This window comes from Equus przewalskii, chromosome 11, assembly GCF_037783145.1.
Source record: "Equus przewalskii isolate Varuska chromosome 11, EquPr2, whole genome shotgun sequence".
NCBI lineage: Eukaryota > Metazoa > Chordata > Mammalia > Perissodactyla > Equidae > Equus > Equus przewalskii.
Genome location: NC_091841.1, coordinates 30,027,648 through 30,048,419, shown reverse-complemented (window position 1 = coordinate 30,048,419; position 20,772 = coordinate 30,027,648). Strand labels below are relative to the sequence as shown.

General features: G+C 62.1%; 1 protein-coding gene across 1 annotated transcript; it reads left to right on the top strand.

Annotated features, from left to right (window-relative positions):
* Window positions 1-1,948: 1,948 nt before the first annotated feature.
* Window positions 1,949-11,821, top strand: FGF3 (fibroblast growth factor 3). Its single transcript, XM_008510913.2, has 3 exons — window positions 1,949-2,168; window positions 4,509-4,612; window positions 11,059-11,821. Exons 1-3 carry the CDS (start codon window positions 1,949-1,951, stop codon window positions 11,428-11,430), a joined length of 696 nt encoding a protein of 231 aa, XP_008509135.2. The 3' UTR covers window positions 11,431-11,821.
* The last annotated feature ends 8,951 nt before the right edge of the window (window positions 11,822-20,772 follow it).

The following is a 20,772-nucleotide window of genomic DNA, read 5'->3' as shown; positions in this document are numbered from 1 at the left end:
TAGGCTCTGTCCCCTGCAGTTAGGCTCCATCGTTAGCAGTCTGGGGCTCCAGCAATCGGTGGCCTGGTCTTTGACTGTTCACAGGCTCTTACTAGACGGACCCTGGCCAGGAGCCCCCTCCCCAAGGACTGAGGTACCGGAGGATGCCCTGGGGGTGCCCCCCAACCCCAAGGCCACTCAGGCACTGAGCCAACTGGAGTGGACTCACTGAGGACACACTGCCTCATTGGTGTTAGGCTAGAGGGCGGTGAGAAATGTCCCTATGGGATGTACCAGCTCCTGCAACTCGAGGGAACCCCCCACCCCGTGCCCGGCACACTAGCCCCTCCCCCAGGAAGGACCAAGGTCCCAAACCCTGATGCAAGTAGAAGGGATGGGCAAGGGGACGCCAGCCCACATGGCTCGTCCCAGAGCCCCTGGTCAACTTCATGCCAAGGCTGTGGTCTAGACCGCTGGACCCCGCACTGGACCCTCCACCCAGCTGGCAAAGCCCCCCTACTTGAGCCCCCTTGTCAGTATCCAGTGGGCTGCCGGCCAGGGGGCTGCTAGAGGGCAGAGGCCAGGGGGGCAAGAGAAGGGAGCAGGGATGTGGCTTTTCCCAACACTGTGTCTGGAGCCCCTCTTCACTGGGGTCCCCAGGGGAGACGGCCCCCCACACACTCCAGGGGCATCCACATGGCTGCTCAGGACCCACCAGGTGGGGATGTTCCCCCTGGACTGTCACTACTGCTCTCTTCTCTCCTCTCCCTTCTCTGTGGCCACCAGACTTCCATGCTTTTCTCTGGGGAACCCTCCCACACTCTCTCCGACTCCATCTGTTTCTTGGTCTCTCTCTCCTTCTCCCTGTCTGTGGATCTCTGGCATATTTCTCCTGTACTCGCTTCCTTCCCCTCGTTCTGTGTCTGTCTCTCATGCTCTCTGGGGCTCTCTGTCTCTGTGCCCTTTCTCTGGCTCTCTGGTCTCCCCACCCCCCAACCCCCAGCTCCCCAGCCCCCTCTCTGGTCCACTGCTGGGACTGGACCCTCTGGGGCCCGCCCGACGTGTGAATGAAAACCTCACCCTTCCGGATCCGCCCAGTTGGGGTGCGCGACAGGACGAAGCACCTCCCGCGGGGCCCGCCACACCTCGGGCCGCCGGGGACAGCGCCCAGGCTCCGGCAGGGAGCTCTGGGCGCAGACGCAACCCCGGGACCCCCACGCGCGCCCGCGCCCCGGCCCTCCCCTCCGCCGCCCTCCGCGGCCCCCTTCATTATGCGCCGCCTTTAATGGGCGTTTGTCAGCGCGACTTCCCCGCAAGTTGTTTTCGCGGACATCAGTCATCGGCGGCGTTCCCATTGTGCCGGGGGATTGATGGGGGCCGGGAGGGGGTGACAGGGCCCGGGGCGGCCGCCTCGAGGCCTCGGTCTATAATTTTCGGAGGCATAATTGGTCTGGGGGAGGGGGCGGAGGAGGGGCGGGGGAGGGACCTCTCAGAGCCGGGAGGGCGCGCGGGGGCGCGAGGCGCGCCGCGGAGCGGAGCCGCGGCTCGACGGCCGTGCGCGGGGGGCGAGTGTGCGCGGGCGGCGCCGGGCCCGAACCCCGCGCCCCGCCGGGCTCCCCACCCGCCCGCCCGGCCTCCCGCCCCTCCCGCCCCTCCGCCTGGGGACCACGTCGGCCTTTTGTTGCCGAACCGTCTTTTCTTTCAGTGTTTTGCGCAGCAACGGAATTTTCACCCGATCCTGGGTAGAAATTAAGAGATCTCTCTCTCTTTCTCTCTCTCTCGCTCTCCTCCCTTCCACCCTCCCTCCACTCCCTCCCCTCCCCCCACCTTCCGCGGAGCCCGAGTCGGCACCGCCAGGCGCGGGAGCCGGCTCGCTCCGAGCGCCTCGCCCCGGCCCCGCTGCCGCCCCTTCCATGGGCGCCGCGCTCGCCTGCAGCCGCCGCCGCCGCGGGGCGGGCGCGATGCCACGATGGGCCTGATTTGGCTCCTGCTTCTCAGCCTCCTGGAGCCCGGCTGGCCCGCCGCGGGCCCCGGGGCGCGGCTGCGGCGCGATGCGGGCGGCCGCGGCGGCGTCTACGAGCACCTCGGCGGGGCGCCCCGGCGCCGCAAACTCTACTGCGCCACCAAGTACCACCTCCAGCTACACCCAAACGGCCGCGTCAACGGCAGCCTGGAGAACAGCGCTTACAGTGAGTGTCCGGCACCCGCGGCGCCGCGGCGGGGGTCCCCGGGGAGGAGCGGTGTGCCCCGGGAGAAAGGAAGGCGCGCGAAGGGTGACCGGGAAAGTGGACCACCCACCACTGCCAGAGGGAGACCCTCGGGGTCCCCTTTTCTCCCCTCCACGTCCAGGAGAAGAGCACGAGGGGAACTGGGTGGGGGTGGGGGGGAGAAGCTCACGTCCGAAGTGGGCACTGGCGGCTGCAGCCCGCTGTCGGGGCCAGCCGGCCCGGCCTCCCCTCCCCACTGCCCTCTCGTCCGAGGGGGCGCGCAGCTGGCCGTCTCGGGGCTCCCCCCTGCTCCACTGGGCTCGGTGGCCCTGACAAGTTTGAGCCCTTTGAGTCTTTCGGAGAAAAGTCGCCGGAGGAGGCATATGTCATCCTCTTTATTGTTTTGACTTCTCCTCCTCCTTTGGCCGATCCCGGAGCGCCCCGCCGTCTGTCCCCTCCGCCCTGCGCGCTCGCGGCCGCCCAGGTGGCCGCCTCGCGCCGCTGCCTCTGCGCGGAAAACTCTCGCCCGGCAGCGCGGGGTTCCCGGGCCGCGGCCGCCACCGAGAGTCATTTCTCGGGGCCAGAAGCCGCAGCCCTCTCTCCTCCACCCTTGGCAGCAGAGCGAAGCAGGGTGGACGCACCGGCCGCCGGGTTGGGGGCCGCGGCATACGGGTTACGAGGATGGAGGGGCGTCCCCCCGGGTCTGGGGGCACAGAGACACCCCTACCCCGTGCCGCAGCGGGGACCCGCGGCGGGACTGCGCTACAGCCAGAGTCCCGCGACGCTCCAGGTTTGGCTCCTCCGGCCCCGGGGCCCGTGACCAGGGCTGAACCCTCCTGCGAGGAGCGCAAAGCCAGGGGGTCGAAGCAGCTCTGCCCGGTGGGGAGTAGGAGACCCGAACTCCGGGTCCAGCAGGACTGCAGTGGGGAGCGTGGGAGTGTGGCCAGGGTCTCGCGGGTCCTCCGCGGCGACGCGGCGCTCGGCGCTCGCCCCGGGCGCAGGAAGAGGTACGGTGGGTTCAAGGCGGCGGCGGGAAACCGCTGCTTCCTCGAGGAAAGCCGCAACTGTGCGAGGGCGTCTTACGAGGACGCCTCTGGAGCCGCGCGATGAGGACCAGCTGCCACCAGGGCGTCCCCGTGCGCAGGACGGGCCCACGGGAGCGCCGGAGCTCGCCTCTCGGCGACACCCCGGTTCTCTCCAAATCCAGTCTCCCCCTCGGATTTGCAGAGGGTCCAAATTCTTGGGGCATCCAAGGCGGGCAGCCTGGAGGCAGAAGAGGGCACGCACCCGCAGCCGCCCCTGTCCCCCATCCAGACGGGCGCCTCTCTGGTTCTCTGGCCGGCGCCGCGGATGCGCCCAGCCTACGTCCCCGGAACGCGAGAACCTGCGCCCCGGCGCGCCTCCGGTGGCCCCGCATCTGACCCTATGATCGCTGTCATGCTGGGGGCCAGGCGTGCGCCCAGAGATGCGCCCCCTGGAGAGGGCACCGGCTGATGCCCCAGCGCCCCGAGGGCCTTCTCAAGGGACAATGGCCCCACCTGGGCCTTTGTTGCAGGCCACCATGAAAAAGCATGCTTGTGTCCAGAAGGAAGGCATTAGAATAGATTTAAATTTTCTTACATACAGTGAGGAGTGGGAGAGCCGGGGCCAGCTTCCCTTTGTGAGCTCTGGGTCTAAAGGGGCTTCTTGCCGACATCTGGCATCCCAGGCCTCCCCTTTGGACAGTTATCTCCCGCCCAGGTCCAGGGCCAGCAGGTTTGGCTGGCACCATCAGTGCACCGTGTGGATTATATTATCAGCCGGCTTCATCGAGGGTGGCTGGGTCCCCCCTCCCAGGACTCCACAGGCCTCTAGGACAGGCAGCGTAGGTGGGGAGCTCAGACTCTGGGATCTGCAGATGGGGTTTGAATTCCAGCTCAAACGCCTGTGTGATGTCCTGGGCAAGTCATTAAACCTCAGCAGTCTCGTGAAACTAGCGGGCAGGGTTGTTGAGTGGCTGCAAGAGCTCCGCGTCCTGCTTGACCGCTGTGCCCGGCACGGAGTCAGCGAGGACAAATGTTAGCTTCATTATTCCCCCCGGCTGGAATTCTTTTCCCTGGAGAAGCCTTCCCTGGTGCTCCTCTGGCTTCACTCCCTGCCCGGTAATTTCTCCCTCCTCTGAATTTCCAAAGTCCCCTCGCCTGGGTATGTGTTGCTCCCACTGTCCCCACCCGCTCCCCCGAGCCGGGGTGCTGCTTCGGGCCAGGCCAGCGGGCGCTCAGCCCTCCCCTCTGGGCTGTCTGGGAGGTGGAGGGAGTGACGAACCTTCCTGAATCTTCCCAGGTATCCTGGAGATAACGGCAGTGGAGGTGGGCATTGTGGCCATCAAGGGCCTCTTCTCCGGGCGGTACCTGGCCATGAACGAGCGGGGCCGGCTCTACGCTTCGGTGAGTTCAGTCTTGTGAGAGCAGCCATCCCCCTTAAACATCACGTCAGGGGACAGAGGGGACATGAGCAAGATAATGCTTTTGCCCAGGGATGTGCAGTCCCTGAGCCGGGGCCAGAACCCCAGGCCCTGGGGCTCCACGCCCAGTGCTCTTTCAGTCGCTTGGAGGACTAGGCGCACGGCCCATAAGGAGGGCCACGCTGGGGGTTAGACAGGTCTTACGTCCTCCAGTGCTGCCGGGTTAGAAAAGGTCCCTCCAAACGTTTTGTGCTCACCATTATTGCCCTTCCCTCAAGGTAGCCGAGAGCAGGGGAGAGACAGTCCCTCTGATTTCCGCGGAAATAAATGGACCCAAGTGAGCCTTGGGGCGAAACAAGGGTGTGCATTGGGCAGCAGCCCTCCTGTCGGCTCACCCAGAACTCCCCTGGGGGGCAGGGAGAGGAGGAAGCAGGGTGGGACACAGCCAGTCCTCCCCACGGGGGCAGAAGCAAGAGCTGTCAGTGCTTGGAAGCAAGACGAGAGGGAGATGGTGCCTGTGTCCCAGGCACACAGGCTGGAGCCCACTCCATCTATGGTCTGGGCTCCCGCAAACAAAAAGGGTCCCGTGACCCTGTGGGTGTTGGCAGTGCCCTCTGCAAGGGCGGGGGCGGGAAAGACACGGAGTGAAGTACACGGAGCTAGGAAATTTGCAACCTGCAACCAGTCATTACATGCAATTCGGCTGATGCTTCCTTGAGCAATGAGAGGTTTTCCATCCACACGTCACCTAGACGACGCGGCCCGAGGACCAAGCTCCGTGAGCTCCATCCCTCGGTTCAGCCCTGGTGGCAGGGAAACGCACCCACGTTGCCCTCCCCCTTTGAAGTCGGGCAAAGCGTGGTGAGGAGAAGTCGCAGGAAAACCCTCCTTCAAGCCGATGATTTCAGCACAGGTTTTCGCTGTTTTGCTAAAGGAAATGCATGAGCTGGAATGCACTGTGTGTTTACCCTGACCACTCCGGAGAAGCTGTTTCTGGGAGGAGGGACCCTCTGCCCAGCCTCTTCTGTGTGCTGCCACAGGCTCCAAACACCAGTTGTGGTTTATCTGGACATGCCCCCAGCCCGGGTCTGGTCTGAGCTTTCCTGGAGGTGGACTCTGGCCTTCCAGACCCTTCGGGGCCCTTGCCCCTGGTGCTGAGGGAGTGGAACTGACTTTCTGTTCCTGAAACAGCCTCAGACCACCCACAGCCGCTGCTATCCCTTAGGGAGAGGGGACGCCCAGGAAGGGGGTCTTGTCGGCCTGCGGGGATGGTCCGGGTCTTCCTGACCACAGAGGGCCTTCCGCCCACGCTGGGGAAGTTCACAGAGTCGGGCGGGGAGGGCTGAATCCGGAGGGAAGCTGAAGGTCTCTGCCATCTCTTGTATGGGGGCCCCAGCCCGGGGCCCTGGGGCACAGAACAAAGCATGATCTGGCAGATCCCAGTGGATCAGAGTCTGCCTGTGGCTTCTGAACCCATGAGTTGACAGTGCTGGCTCTGGGGAAGGAGGAGGAGAGGTTCCCGGCCCCATGGGGGGTGGCCGGGAGGTCCAGCTGGATGGTGTGGAACTTTTCAGGAAGGTCTCCCTGCCTTGCAGATAGCCTGGGACGTGAGGCTGCTCGCTGCCACGCCTGTCTCCTGCCACCCCATGCCCCCATCCTGGGGACCGCCTCCTTGCCTGCGGGCGCTGTTCCCACTGCCCCACCCCTTGGCTGTCTGGGCCCCCGGGTCTTGGCTGTCAACCTGTTTCTCACGTCCCAGGCCAGCTCATCCCCTTCTGTGGCTTGGTGGCCTTTGCACTCTGACAGCTCCCACTTCCAGCCTTGACCTCCCTTCTGAGTTATAGATCACCCCCCAAAAATCTTGACGGCTCAAAGACCCCGGGCAACTGAACTCAGCGGCTTCCCTGACCCCCCACCATAATTATTGCCCCACCAGCCACTTACTCAAGCCCAAGGTAGGCTGGGAGGCATGGTGGACGCCTTCTCTCTCAGCCTCCAGTCAGTCAATTTCCAAGCCCTCAACAGTACCTGTTGAGTCTCTCTCTTCAGTCCACACCCATTGCTCCTCTGCCTTAGCCCCGCAGCTGGTGCCCTTATAACTCAGGCCTCCATCACCTCCCACCTGGACCATTAAAACAGCCTTGGGACCAGACTGCTGGTCTCCAGCCTCTGCCTCCTTCTGTCCATCCATCCATCTATACATCCAGTCACCTTTCCTTCCTCCTTCTATCCATGCATCCATCTACCCACTCATACTCCCTCCTTCCCTTCCCCAGCCATCCATCCATCCTATCCATCCATCAGTCCACCCATCTATCCATCCATCCATCTGTCCATCCGTCCATCCAGTCACCTTTCCTTCTTCCTTCCATCCATCCATCCATCCATCCATCCATCCACCCACTCATACTCCCGCCCTTCCCCATCCACCCATCCATCCATCTATCCATCCATCCATCATCCATCCATCCATCCATCATCCATCCATCCATCATCCACCCATCCATCCATCCATCCATCGTCCATCCATCCATCCATCCATTATCTCTCCATCCATCCATCCATCATCCATCCATCCATCCATCCATCCATTATCTGTCCATCCATCCATCAATCCATCCATCATCTATCCATCCATCCATTATCTGTCCATCCATCCATCAATCCATCCATCCATCATCCATCCATCCATCATCCATCCATCCATCCATCCATCATCCATCCATCCATCCATCCATCCATCATCCATCCATCCATCCATTATCTGTCCATCCATCCATCAATCCATCCATCCATCATCCATCCATCCATCCATCCATCCATCATCCATCCATCCATTCCTTATCTGTCCTTCCATCCATCAATCCATCCATCCATCATCCATCCATCAATCCATCCATCCATCATCCATCCATCCATCAATCCATCCATCCATCATCCATCTATCCATCCATCCATTATCTGTCCATCCATCCATCAATCCATCCATCCATCATCCATCTATCCATCCATCCATTATCTGTCCATCCATTCATCAATCCATCCATCCATCATCCATCCATCCATCCATCCATTATCTGTCCATCCATCCATCTATCCATCCGTCCATCCATCCATCCATCCATCCGTCATCCATCCATCATCCATCATCCATCCATCCATCCATCATCCATCTATCCATCATCCATCCATCATCCATCTATCATCCACCCATCCATCCATCATCCATCCATCCATCCCTCCATTCATCCATCCATCAATGTATCCATCCATCCATCCATCCATCAACGTCCATCCATCCATCTGTCCACCCATCCATCCGTCCATCCATCCATCCATCCATCCATCTATCCATCCATCCATCCATCCACCCATCCATCCACCTATCCATCCATCTATCCATCCATCCATCAATATCCATTCATCAACATCCATCCATCCATCCATCCATCCACCCATCCACCCACTCATACTCCCTCCCTCCCTTCCGCATCCACCCATCCATCCATCATCCATCCATCCACCATCCATCCATCATCCATCCATTCATCCGCCATCCATCCATCATCCATCCATCATCCATCCATCATCCATCCATCCATCCATCCACCCTTTCATTCATCCATCCACCTTTCCTCCCGCCCTCCCTCCCTCCTTCCCTTCCTTCCTTCCTTCCATCCACCCGGTATTCATTCCTTCATTCATCAATATCTCGGGCACCTACCGTATGTCATAACTATGCTGAGGGGTCTTCCTAAAATGCAAATCCACTCATGTCATGGCCTCCAGGTCCTCCCTGTCACCCACAAATTATCACCCCGGTGCCTTAGCTCAGCCCACGGAGAATCAGCCTGGACCGCCTTCTGCTCCCAACCCCACTGTCATTCCACAGCTTGTGCCCGCCTCCAGCCTCGGGACCCTCCCTCAGTCCTCCAGAACAGGCCACAAGGCTCGCCCCTCCATGCTGTGCCCATTCCTTTACCTGCTGGAACGCTCCTATCCCTGAAAAGCTCACCAGCAAGTGCCGGCTCCTCATGAATGACTCTCTCCAATATCAGCTCGTTGGGGAAGGTCTCTCAGTCCACTTCCTCCTCACACCTTCATCCCACTGACCGCTCTGCCATCCCTGCACCCTGGGCCCGGTCCCCTGGGGCTCAGAACCACGGGGGTGGCAGCTGTGCCAGCCCCCACAACCCCCCACTGCCCCGGGCTGGCTTTTCTGGAGAGGCTCTGAGCGCTGGCAAAGCCTGAGAAGGAAGGGCAGCCAGGACAGCAGGCTGTCACATCCCAGGACAAGGACGGACAGTGGAGTCGGGGTGCGAGGGACTCGGGGGAGGGGCTTGTGGAGCAGAGGGTCCAGGGTGGGACAGCAGGGACCGACAGGCAGTGGGGACTGTTGGGAATTGTTGCCACAGCGAGTCTTGGTGGCAGTTCCCTGCCATCTGCGCCCCGGCCCTGAGCTGACGCCTTCCTCCTGGTCATCTCGGCCCCCCCAGGAGCCCCTGCAAGGTGCGAGCAGGTGCTCTGTCCCCCCCAGCACCGAGCGCCCTCCTCGGGAGGACCTGAGCCCCTCGCTCTTGGAGGCTCACAGGACTATGTCCCTGCAGAGAGACAGTCCACTCTCTGGCTTCCTAGGCTCTGGGCCCCAGCCCTGGGGGACGCACCCTCCCCTCCGCTGAGTTTCTCACAGTCCAGCACGGGGGCCAGATGCTCCTGCAGCCTACCCAGCATGGGGGGGGGGGTCGCGCGGGTAAGTCTGCCATGAGCCCACCCACCCACACCCAGACGGCCCCGGAGCCCCACATGCCCAGGGCTCGAACACAGGCCAGAACAGCCTCAGATCCACCTGTGCTTTGGGGCCTGGCACCATCCCTGGGCCTCAGTTTCCCCATCTGTAAAGTGCAGAGGTTGGTCTTGGGCAGTGGCATCCGTACTGTGACCCAGGGAGCTCCAGGTGTCTGCTGAGGGGCCGGAGAGCAGAGAGGGGCTGGGCTCCGAGGGAGAGGGGGCCCGCGCCCTCGATCCAACTGGAGCTCCCCCTCCCCCACCTCTGGACCTGCCTGTCTTTGGAAAGAAGCGTTCAGAACTTAAACGTTTGCTTTCTGAGGTCCTTCTGGTCACATACTGCCCAGTTCAGGGGTCTGGCCCCGACCAGCCCGTGACCCTCAGGGACCTCAGGGCCACCTGCACTCAGTAGCTGCCCTATCCCCCTCCCCAGTGGAGACAGACCCCAAGGGTCTCCCACTCCTGCCCCCTGCCCAGTGCTCAGTCCTTCCACCTGCTCTTCCCTGCCCCCCAGCCCTGCCCTCCAGCACAGAGCAGGGAGGGAGGCACTGGGGTGGGGGGACCCCTGGAGAGCCCCCCTGCCTGCAACTGGAACTGAAGCCTCGACTGCGTGGCCATAAGGCATACCCAGCCCTTCCCCAGCCCTGACTGGGGAGACCCCACGCAACCCCTCAGGGGCACTAGTGGAAGCTCCTTCAGTTCTGAGTTTGCGCCTCTGACCCTCCAGATGCCTGCACCCGAGGGGGCAGGGACCTACATCCCCCAACTCTGTCCCAGGCTGACACGGGTCCCCACTAACCTCTGCCGACAATCAACCTCCTCTCCATCCTGCTTGTGCTGGGGCCCCCCCCGCACTCCCCCCCAAGAAGGGCAGTGTCTGTGCCGTTCACTGGTGCGGCCTTCCTGCCAGGCTTCCAGCTTCTGCTCTGTGCGTGTTTGTCCCTCTTTCATCCTGTGGGACAGGGACCCAAGGCCAAGACAGTGGCTCTCAGAGTTCAAGTCCCAGAGCTGGGACCCACACTCGCTGACGGATGGAAAACCCGGGCTCGTAAAACCCCCACCACGTTGCCCTTCCCTCCTCTCTTCCGTGTTCTCTTTCTTCTCTCTCATTTATGCAATTTATTCAAAAGCGACTGGGGCATCGCCCCTTCCTTTGTCCAGATGTCCGGTGCTGCTGACGTCCGTGCCACAGGCAGACGTCTAGGGCACCCGGGCTGGGCAGACTGGGTCTCTCCTTTGCTGAGACGAGCACGCATCTCTGTGCTGGGGACGCCCCCCCGCCCCAACCACAGTCAGTGCCCGCGGAGGGGGCGACGGAGCTGGGGGACCAGAGAGGGGACGCAGGAGAGGCCAGTCTTCCGAGGTGCTGGGGGAAATCTTAGCAGAGGAAGGGGCTCTTGAGCTAAATCCTGAGGCCAAGTTCACCAGACGCAGGAGGGAGGAGGGGCAGGCCGGGCGGAGGGCACCGCCCAGGCAAAGGTGTGGAGGGGCGAGTGTGCGCGAGGCTCCGGGATGCACAGCTGGATCTGGCAGGAGCAGAGGAGGGTAGGCTGGCCTAGCAGGGGAGCATCCCCGACGCCCTCTCCCCTCCCCGTGTGGCCTCCGTGGCCACTGACCGTGGTGTCTTCCCCCCGCGCCCCACAGGAACACTACAGCGCGGAGTGCGAGTTCGTGGAGCGGATCCACGAGCTGGGCTACAACACGTACGCCTCGCGGCTGTACCGGACGCTGCCCGGCGGGCCCGGGGTGCGGCGGCAGCCCAGCGCTGAGAGACTGTGGTACGTGTCGGTGAACGGCAAAGGCCGGCCCCGCAGGGGCTTCAAGACGCGCCGCACGCAGAAGTCCTCGCTGTTCCTGCCCCGCGTGCTGGACCACAAGGACCACGAGATGCTGCGGCTGCTCCAGAGCGGGGCTGGGCTCCGCGGTGGGCCACCGGGCAAGGCCGCCCAGCCCCGGCGGCGGCGACAGCGGCATAGGCACCGTGTAGACCCCCGGCCTGATGGAAGCGGGACCTGACGCATTCTGGCCCCGCTCTGGGCTCCGAGCTCACGGCCAGACCCACTCGGCAGGTGTGGACCAACCCATGCCTGGGGGTCCACTGTCAGCTGACCATCGGGCCCGGCAGCTTTCCAGAATGGACTCCCCCTAACCCGGCCCCTTTCTGCTGCTTCTGAGCTGGCTCCTGTTTCCAGTGCCAACAGAACACGTCCCCAGCCCTTCCTGAGTCTCTCAAACAAGGGTCACGGCAGAACTAGGAGGGCTCGGGGGTGGGCGGCTTCTAATGAAGACCCCGTGGTTTGCTGGGCCAGGAGCCCCCCTCGCCCCCAGGAAGACCGGCGGAAGCAGGGGCCCAGCCACTGAGCAGTCTCGCTGCTGCGCAGCTGTGGGCCTCGTGGGGGTCTGTGTGCTGGAGACATTAAAGTATTTTATTCTACTATGTTATTGAATAGATTAGAACACAGCGCGAGGGAACCCTGGTGGTCTTTGCTTGAACGGATCTGCCTCGTGACGATAGCAGCGTCTGTGCCAAATCGCGATTTTAAGACGTGAGATTGTATTCTGAAAAACGGGGCTAAAGAGGCATTTAATCCCGTGGTTTGGAAAGTTGCAATTTTTTGAAACCGATAGATGGTTGATGTGGATGGAAGGAAGAGGCTAGTTGCTTGTGTGTGCGCAAGTCAGTTCCTGTGGGTGTCTGCATGCAGCTGTGTGTGTGTACACGTGTGCACGCATCTGTGTGTGCATGCACCGGTGTGTGTACATGTGTGCATGCACCAGCTTGTGTGCACCGGTGTGTACATGTATGCATCAGTGTGCATGCACGTGTGTGTCCATCTGTGTGTACATGCATACATGCATGCATCTGTGTATATGTACACATGCACATGCAATTGTGTGTGTGTGTTCCTGGTTGTATCTGAAGGTATTGTGCATACGTGTGTGCACACCCATGTGTAGAAAGAGAGAAAGAAAGAGGTTTACTTTGTTTAGAACTCCTAAAACGCTCCCTCCGTCGTGCAGCCCTGTGCTTCTCCGTGGACAGCTCTGAGCTCCTGCGCTGTGGCCAGGTATGGCCCTCTCAGAGTCCTTTATCCCTGCGACCTGCCACCAGGGCCTTGAGCATTCCTGGCTCTGCCTATAAAGCGAGGCTCAGAGGGGTGACGTGATGTGCCGGGTCCACAGCGAGTAGGTGGCCAAGCTCCGTCTTGAAACAGGTGTCTTCCTTCTCTGCTGCCCCCCACACCCGTTCCCCCAACAATGGCAGTGGGTGGGGTCCCCTGTGACCGCCAAAGGGCACGGGCAGTGCTCTCATTCTTCCCAGACCTTGCGGGGGGCAGCCGTCCCAGGTGAGGGGTGTGGCCCGGGCCTGTGCCCACAGAGGAGTGTGGCGCTCTGCTCCCCGCCCGCTGGGGTTGGTTCACACTAGCCAATCGCGGGAGGAGGCCGGCTCAGCACACACTCGCGCGATGCCCTGGGAGGATCTTGGCAAAGAGCAGACAGCATGGGACCTGATGCCCCGCCCTGCCCCCCACCAGCCCCTCGGCGAGTCGGGTTCCAGGAGTCGACCCCCTGCAGGAAGAAACATTCGTGGCAACAATTGGCAACAGCAGCTCATGCTGGGCTTTCCCCCTGGGGTTTTGTCGTTTGTCTGGGGTGAGATGGAGCAGGTGCAGCCATCACTCCCATTTTGCAGATGAGGAAACCGAGGCTCGGCGGGTGAACGTGCCCTGGGCATGCAGTTAGGGGCGTGTGGCGGTGTCGGGTTCACCCGGGCACTGGACGCTCCACGATCCACAGAGGCCTGTACTGAAGGTGGAAGGAGACACCGGGAGTCTTGGTTCATGTTTAAAACAGATCAGACATGATAACGTGTGGTTTCTTTTATTTTTTTTTTAATTTTTAATTTTTTCCTTTTTCTCCCAAAGCCCCCTCCCCAGTACATAGTTGTATATTTTTAGTTGTGGGTCCTTTTAGTTGTAGCATGTGGGACACCGCCTCAGCATGGCTTGATGGGTAGTGCCATGTCCATGCCCAGGATTCGAACTGGGGAAACCCTGGGCCGCCGAAGCAGAACGCACGAACTTAACCACTCGGCCAAGGGGCCGGCCCCCCGAACGTGTGGTTTCTGCGGGTGACAGGCTGTGCTCGGTACGTCCCCACCCGCCCTGCGGGCCGAGCAGCGTCACTTTGGACGTGGGTTACCAGAGAGTTAAGGGTGGAATTGTGGCCCCCAAAGGCATATGTTGACGTCCTAACCCCCCAGTGCCTCTGAACGTGGCCTTTGGAAACCAGCTCGTTTCAGATGGAATTGGTTAAGATGAGGTCACAATATGGGGCCTTGCTCCCGTGGGACCGTGTCCTCGTAAGAAGGGAAGTGTGGACGCAGATTCGCACATGGGAGAGCTCCTGAGAGGATGGAGGCAGAGAGCGGGTCGTCTACACATCAGGGGCTGGCAGAGCCCCAGCAAAGTGCCCGGAGCTGGTGGAAAAGGGCCTGAACGGACTCTCCCTCCCGGCCTCGGAGGAGCCCGCCTGCCGACTCCTTGATCTCGGACGTGCAGCCTCCAGGCCTGGGAGACTGTCGCCTTTTGTTTAAGCCTCTGTGGGGCTTCATCTCAGCAGCCCGAGCAGACTCATACAGGGGCAGGGCCCGGCCCCCTGGCCATTCGGGTGGCCCCCAAAAGTAGAGGGACCCTGCTCCTGTTGATGAGGGGAGGCGGAGGGTCCCCAGGCTGAGGAAGGGTTCCGGGGCGCCAGCTGCGTGGGGTCCACGGGGCTGTCGACACGGGGCCCATCAGACACGGGCCCTGATGGTCTTGGGGTGCTGAGCACGGGGCCACGGAGGAGTCCACAGAGAAACCTGCAGAAGCGTGCCCGTCCCTCACTCCTTGTGAACTCGGACGGTCCCCCAAAATCACCTTTTTGTTTTCTAAGCGATGGAAACGAACCCAACAGGGAAGAAGCGTTTAGTATCCCTTTAAAAGCATGAAGGAAATATAGCGGAATCCAGTCTCCACGTCAGAGCCGCTGCGCCCAGGGAATCGGGCAGACGACCTGGTACAGGAGGGCGCTTTGGGGGCCCCCCTGCGTGGCAAGTGCCACAGCCACGCCCACCTCCCGGGCGGGACAGCGGGGTGCGGGAGGAGCTGTGAGCTGCCCGAAGGCACACAGCTCCGGGGCGCTCCGGTCCTGGACGCCCACCCGTGTCTGCTGCGGGCCACGGAGTGAGGCTCTGCGAGGGGCCAGGGCTGCTGTGCCCAAGTCGGTGTTGTGGGGAAGGTCAGACGGCTCTGCCCTGGGCTCCACTCTGGCCTGGTCCCCCCCGCCCGGGACATCCTCGTCCAGCACCCGTCTCCTGGCACTGCCCCGCCCGCCACGGCCGCAGCCCGCTGAGTCCACCTTTGGGTCCTGCGTTCATCACTGCCTTCTCTCCTTCATGGGACATGCAGGGCCCCAAAGAGCCCTCCCGGGGGAGGGGGGTGCTGGAGCAGGTAGGAACCCCCGGAAAAGGAAGTCAGGGCGGGAGTGGCGCCCGGGAGCCCGGCACTGTTTGCTGTTTGGCTGGGACCCTCCCGCTCATGCCTGGAGCGGGCAGAGCCTGGAGGCCGGGCACCCAAGGCTCCATGAGAAGATGCCGTCTGAGCCAGGACAGGGCGTCCCAGAGGCTCCCTCCCCTGCGTTTGCCGTCACCCCCACCTGCCCAGCCAGGAGGAGAGGGGATGGGGCAGGGGCTGGGCCTTCGAGAGTCTCCGGACTTTGGGTCAAGAACCTGCAGGAATGGGAATGCAAATACAGCAGCCGCTGTGGAAAGTGGGACGGCTGTTCCTCCAGAGTTAAACTCAGAATAAACAGATGATTGGGCAATTCGGCTCTGAGTCTACGTCCAAAAGACGTGAAGGCAGGGGCTCTATGGGATGTTTGCGCAGCCGTGCTGACAGCAGGGTCATTCACCATCATCAAAAGGTGGAAATAGCCCAAGGGTCCATCAATGGCTGAACGGATGAACCAATGTGCTGTAGCCACATGATGGAATATTACTCAGTCCTGAAAAAGAAGGAAATTCCGGCACACGCTACAACGTGGATGAAACTTGAGGACATCACGCTGAGTGAGACGAGCCAGACACAAAAGGACAAATCCCGCGTGATCCCACTTAGACGAGGACCGAGAGTCGTCAGATTCACAGAGACGGAAAGTAGGCTGTCCCCTCCAGAAGGAAACCGTCAGGAGCATCAGAGATGCTCAATGAACGGGGCTGAGTAAACGGAAAAATGAGAGACTCTTTAGGGAGTGGCCAGCTGGTCACGCCGCCTGGTGGGAGCTGACAGGGAGGCGGCCGGGTGGCCTTGGGGCCGGTGGCAGCTCTGCTCGCCCCGGCCTGGTCCCCTCCCGCCCTCCCCCAGGAAAAGGCGGCCCCAGCCCTGGGCGGCTCTCTGGTCCCCCTCTGGCTCCGGTGGGGCAGGCAGGACGGGCCCTGGGGGACGGGGCTTCAGCTGCTGGAGCGGGCCTTTGAGCCACTCCCCGGGGGTCGAGGGACTGGGAACGGTGATCACGCTGGTCTATAATTGGCGGCCACCCATCGGAGGGCGACCTTCCCTGGGCCACATTCCAGGCCACGCCAGATATAGCCCCGGGGGCTGACCCCGTCCCCTCTCAGGCCACAATAGCTGGAATACCAGGGGGGCCCACACTTGTGCCTGAGCGCCCGGGCCGGCCGCACCGTCCACCCCTCGGAACGGGCTCTGGGAGAGGGGCTTCTGGGTGGGGAAAGATTCGGACACGATCAGGTGTGAGAGCCCCGGGTCGGCCTCGGCCTCTCCCCAGCGTCAGTTTCCCCATCTGTCAGATGGGCTCCCGTGGTGGCCGTGGGGCTCCGCGGTCAGCGGGGGTCACGGCCTGGCGCTTGGAGACAGGTCAGAGTGATCCAGGGCTCCCCCCATCACTGACCCTGACCCCACGCCAGACCCGCCAAGCGCATCCCGCGCTGTCCAAACTCGGCACATCTGGTGACTCAGGTCCCTGAACCACCTGTCTGCACCCGTGCGGGGAGGACCCCGACACCCAGACCAGACCCGGGACGCAGGCAAGGTGGCAAAGCCGGTCAGACGGACTCGCGTCCCCGCCCGTAAGCCCCAGAGCCTGCCTCTCGCCCACCACACCCCGCAGGCTGCCCACACCGAGCAAAGTGGACCTCCCGGGCTCTCCAAGGAGGGGGCACCACCCCGGAGGCCCTGCCCCGGCCCTCCCTGAGCGCCGGGGGGATGCTGGCTGTGGATGTGAGGGGAGGGGGCTGTCTCGGAAGCCCGCCCCGCCATCTGACTCTCAGGACTGGGTTCCCTTCCATTCCTCTCTGCCCTCCTCCCTCCATGACCCCTCACCGTGCAAGAACAGGTCCATGCGAAAGCTCAGATTCCTGTCTCCAGAGGGCAGAGCGAACCCCCAAGCATGCAGCAAGCCCCAGTGGCTTTCTCAAGAGTCGTCTGCTCCCTGGGATGCTCTTCCCGCCTCTCCCTGCCTCCTCCCTCCTCTGCCGCTGGCCCTGGCTCCTTTCCTCACTCCAGGCCCACTCCTCTGTCCCTCCCGAGCTCTTCCCTGTCACAGGGCCTTAGCACACGCCGCCTGGGGAATAGTCTTCCCTCTGCTCTTCACCTGACTGGCTCCTCCTCATCTTCACTTCACTTCTCAGGGTGTCACCTCCTCAGAGGGACCTTCTGTGACTGCCCTATGCAAATTCAGGTTCCTTTCTTGTTTTTTCCCACAGCACCTTGTTATTTTCCTTCACGGAACCTGACACAATCTGTAATTATCCCGTTAATTGTACCCTCGCTGCTGGTCCCCCCACCCATCACCCACCTGAGGGGTGAGGCACCTGCCAATCTATCCGCCACTTCAAGGCCATCTGGTGGGGGCTGCTCAGAGAAAGCCACTCCCCAGACTTCTGGCCCACTCCCTCTGGCCAAGAAACTGGGGGGCTTGCGATGGGAGCCCTGGGGTCTGTGTGCACAGGGCAGCGAGGGCCAGGGGGACACGGACGGAAGGCCGACAGTGTCTGCTACATTCATCCTTCCTTTCGCAAATGAGAAAACTGAGGTTCAGAGAGGTTATGCAGTTTCCGTGAGGTCACACAGCCAGCAAGGGGAATGCCAGGGCTGGTCCAGGGTCTCCCGAGCTCCAATGCTGTCACCACCCTGCCTGGCACCCAGGACTGCGGGACGTCAGGGAGGGGGCACGAGGGTGCAGCCTCTGTGCAAGACACGTGACCCAGCTCCTCGCCATGTGTCCACTCGGACCCTGCTCAGCAGTGTTCACGGCAGCGCGGGTCCCACCAGCCAAGAGTGGACCTGACCCAAATGCTGCTCACCTGACAAATGCATGAACGGAATGTGATCTGTCCAAAAGATGGAGTGTGGTTTGGCCATAAAAGGGCAGATGCCCCAAGGCGCGCAACATGGGCGAACCCTGAAAACGTGACGCTCGGTGACAGAAGCCGGACACGAGAGGCCACGCGGCGCGTGGTGCCGTCTATACGGAGCGTCCAGAACAGGCAAAGCCGTAGAGACGCGAGGCCGCCCGATGTCTGGGGCTGGGGGGCAGCAGGGGAGACAGGAGGCTGATCATGGGCCCGGGGTTTCTTTCCGGGCTGACGACGGTCCCAACGCTGTAAAGACGAGCCCGTTGAATTGTACGCCTTAAATGGCTGAATTGTCCGGCATGCGGATTATATCTCAATAAATTTGATGGCACAGCCACACTTGCAAGTCTTTTCGTGAGAAGGGGACCGGCCGGGAGGTCCCCAGGCCTTGGGGACAAGTCGGGGATGGGAGGTGGGGGCTGGGTGGTCCCACGTGGTCAGGGCCTGTGCCCCTGCCTGCAGTACCAAAGCCCACCAGCAGAGGGCAGTGACCTCGGGGACAAGCCCGCAGTGGGACCGGCCACGGGTGGGGGACCGCGGCGCCCGGGCCGTGATGTGCTGGCCGCCCTGCTGGGTCAGCCCGGGGCAGGCAGCTCAGGACTGACCCCATCTGGGGGGCCGGGCCAGGCCTGCCGCCCCCGTGAGCCCGCACAGGATGATGGATGCACGGCGGGCGGAGGGCCCGTCCCCAGGGACCAGGCGGGGGCCGGGGTCCCGGGCAGAGTCCGCGGCAGGTGCCGAGTGTTGCTGACTGGACGGGAGAGCGGGTTAATCTGCAGGAAAAGGTGACAACACCGTAGTGATGAGGGGGAGGTGGGGGAGGAAGAGGAGGACCACGTGCCGGCCGCCCGCCCGGCTGGCACACGGTGCTCTGACGGGTCCCCACCTCAGCCATCTGAGCAGGGTGCTAGTTCCCCCCACGGATGGACGAGGAGCCAGGGCTCAGAGAAGGAAAGCTCCTTGCCCCAGGTCACCCAGCTTCCGAGGGTCGGAGTCCACGTTCAAACCCGGCCACCTGGCTCAGGCTCGGGGGGTCTTGCCGAGGGGCTCGACTTCACGTCTTTGTCTTTGGGTCCTTGACGAAAACCAGTGATTCTCAAAATGTGGTCGCCTAACCTGGGATGTGGCTGGCAGTGTGTTCCCAGGTGCCCTCCAGACCTGCGGACTCAGGACCCAGGGGGCGGGGTGGGGGGTGGGGGGGCAGAGATCCACGTGTTGACTGGCCTCCAGGTGACAGGCCGGCGGTTAGGGACCCCTGATTTACGGGGACATCCCCAGGGTTGCTCACACTTGCTAAGTTGGCACGTAAGGCTCTTTGCCATGGGCGGGGCGCTTTTCGCCCATTGTCACACTGAGTTCTCCTAGTCGCTCTGCAAGCCTGGCGTTATGATCCCCATTTCACAGGTGGGGAGACTGAGGCTCGAGAGTGAAGCCCCAGGTCCCTAGAGGTGAGGCAGGAGCTGAGACGGGAGCTGGGTCTGAGAGGTTGCTGTGCCTGCTGCCCTGTGGACAGACCACAGCTGCCTCCTGCCCACAGACATACTCTCTCTGGGCTAGAGGGAAGGGGGAGAGCTGGGCGGAAAGGTGCCACCTCCACCCAGGGATGCGGGTCTCAGGAAAGCCACTGCCATGGAAGCACGGGCATCCTTGTCCTGGGCCGCCTCAGCCTTCTGCTGGAAGGAGAGGGGCTGGAGTCGGGGTGGGGGATCCCAGTGCCCCTGGGGGTTGGTCCTCCCAACGCTTACCCTCGGCACCCCCACCTCAAGGTTGCTTTTGGAACCAAATGGATTTGGATTCATGGCTCATCTCAGCCCCAGTAAAACCTCCCAGAGTATGTTTTCCTCTATGCGTTAGTATTCAACTCAGGTATAAGGGTCAGAAAACTTGAGATAAATCTACTTTAAATAAAATTAAAGTGTACGTCTCTCATGCAAAGGTGGTCCAGGGTGATGACGAGGCTGCTCCACACTCATCAGGGACCCAGCTTCCTCCCATCTTTTTCTTCTATATTCATCATATGGTTGTGACCTCCAGGTACAAAGTGGCTGCTTGGGCTCCAGCCATCCCATCCACATTCCACCCAACAGCAATAAAGAAGATAGGTATGTCCTCACCCTCAAGGACATCTCTCAGAAACCACACTCAATAATGTGGCTTAAATGGCCAGACTTTGGTCACATGGCTGCTCCAAGCTGCATGGGAGGCTGCGAAGAGTCTTTACTCCAGGCAGTGACACACCAGGCAAAACTGAGGGTTTTCATTAGCAAGGAGAAAAGAGAGAGAGGACATCGGGTTCTCTGCCTCCTTAGAGTGGACACCATGGCTCCTCCTTTACCTGCGTGCCCCCGGGGGCCGTCAGGGCCTTCCTGCCCGGGCGGCTTCTTCAAAGGTCAGGAGCACAGGAGGAGCATGCTCAGCGCGCTGGACGTCGCCCTGCTGCGGGAGTGGCATTCAGATTTACTGCCAGCCCAGCCGGAGGACACCTGCTGGGGGCCAGAGCCCCCGCCTGCCGGTCCCACTGGAGCCCGGCCGTGACGGCTACAGGACACAGAGCCGCTGCCCTCCCTGGGCCCGGGCTGGGGCCCTGGCCTGTCACTCCCACCCTCCCTGGGCGGGGGGCATTTAGAGGGCTGCCACGGGGCCAGCACCTCCCTGAAAACCACAGTCCTAAGGGGTCGTGGGGGGGCCCCGTGCCAGGCAGCAGTCCGGCCGCACGCTTTGCCCGGCTCCTCCCGGGTCTGGACTCTCGGCCCCTCGGGGAGCGATGCTGCCGTGGGGGGCACAGGCCGCGCGGGTCTGCTCTCCGGATGCTCCACCGGGGGCCTGCATCCCAGCCGGGCCCCATCCGGACTTGGGCGCCCATCCAGTCGCTTCTCCCTGGCCGAGGGACCCGGGCAGCCCTTGTCGCCCTGGACACGACCCCGTCTCGATTCAGGAGGGGCTGG